Genomic DNA, 1,188 nt, shown 5'->3' with positions numbered 1-1,188 from the left:
CGCAGTAGAATCAGGCGCTCGTCAATTTTTGGGCATTTACTGTTATTGGTATAGTCTGAAAGTTTATCCATTTGCGTTACTTTCACCCCCCCCCCCCCCAAAAAAAAACAAAAAAAAAAAACAACCCAAAAAAAACCCGGTCAATCTTGAATAAAAGTCGATATATTTACGTTTGAAGCAAAAGGGGTCGCCTGATTTCAAAGGAAAATTACCGAGAAAATCGCTGCCAAAGTTAGGTGACTTCCAAAGCGTCAAAACCGAGGAAAACTGCCAGTTTATAGAGAGAGAGAGAGAGAGTGAGAGAGAGAGGGAGGGGGGAGGGAGGAGAGAGAGAGGGAGACAGAGAAAGAGAAAGAGTGTGTGAGAGAGATGGAGGGATGGAGGGAAAAAGAAGGGGACAAAGGAGGAAAGCATGATGAGCTCAATATCCATTATTCAGCACAGTAAAAAGTGACAGTAGCTGTACACACTGTTAGATTAAATGTATTTCCGTGCTATATATAGACCAGTAAACCCTTGGTAAAATGTTTGCTTGTCAACACTGGAGGTCAAACACTATGAGAGATTCTCACCTGTAACTTGATCTTCAAATCGCCCAGCTTGCGTTCAAAATTCGCCTCAAGTGCCTCGACGATCGCAGTGAGGTTGTTCAGAATGCGTTCTTCTTGTTGAACAAGCTCACTTTTCGTCTGTTCAGTCGTGGCAGTAACCCTGTTTAGAAGGTCTTCTCTCTGTTCAGCAAACTCTCTTTTGGCCGCCTGTTCAGCGACCGCTGTGACGTTGATAAGAATGTCTTCTTTTTGTTGAACAATCTCTTCTTTTGTCTGCTCCATTATCGCCGCCACATGTTCCAGAATCTGGCGTTTCTGAGACAGCATTTGATGAGGACATTCCCTCTTGTTCTGGTCTACTGTGCGGCTCAGGACCTGTAAAGTGAAAGCACTCATTGAGATTTTGAAAATAATATACTATATTTTTGGTTAAAATATACATCCCTCTTCCTCATGGCCCTTCGTCTCTCCAAATCACGATGATCAGAGAAAGCAGTAAAGTTAGTGTCTCGTTCCTTAGACATAATCATTGCAACCTACTATGATGACCCCTACTATGATGACCCCCACGGCCACTTTGAATATTGTGCAGTAGGTCAAGCCGTTCAAAATGTGTGTGTGTGTGTGTGTGTGTGTG

The 1,188-nt window shown here is 43.2% G+C and overlaps 1 protein-coding gene across 1 annotated transcript in view; it reads right to left on the bottom strand.

Moving 5' to 3' along the window:
• LOC101853403 (fibrinogen C domain-containing protein 1-A) overlaps positions 1–1,188 on the bottom strand; it is a 14,473-nt gene that overhangs the window by 7,055 nt on the left and 6,230 nt on the right. The window contains exon 3 of the mRNA XM_005104221.3: positions 573–926. Within this exon, the coding sequence (XP_005104278.1) occupies positions 573–926 (354 nt within the window). The remainder of the gene's footprint in view (positions 1–572; positions 927–1,188) is intronic.

Source organism: Aplysia californica, unplaced genomic scaffold, assembly GCF_000002075.1.
Source record: "Aplysia californica isolate F4 #8 unplaced genomic scaffold, AplCal3.0 scaffold00410, whole genome shotgun sequence".
Lineage (NCBI taxonomy): Eukaryota > Metazoa > Mollusca > Gastropoda > Aplysiida > Aplysiidae > Aplysia > Aplysia californica.
The sequence above is the reverse complement of the archived record's forward strand: the minus strand, read 5'-3'. Positions and strand labels throughout refer to the sequence as shown.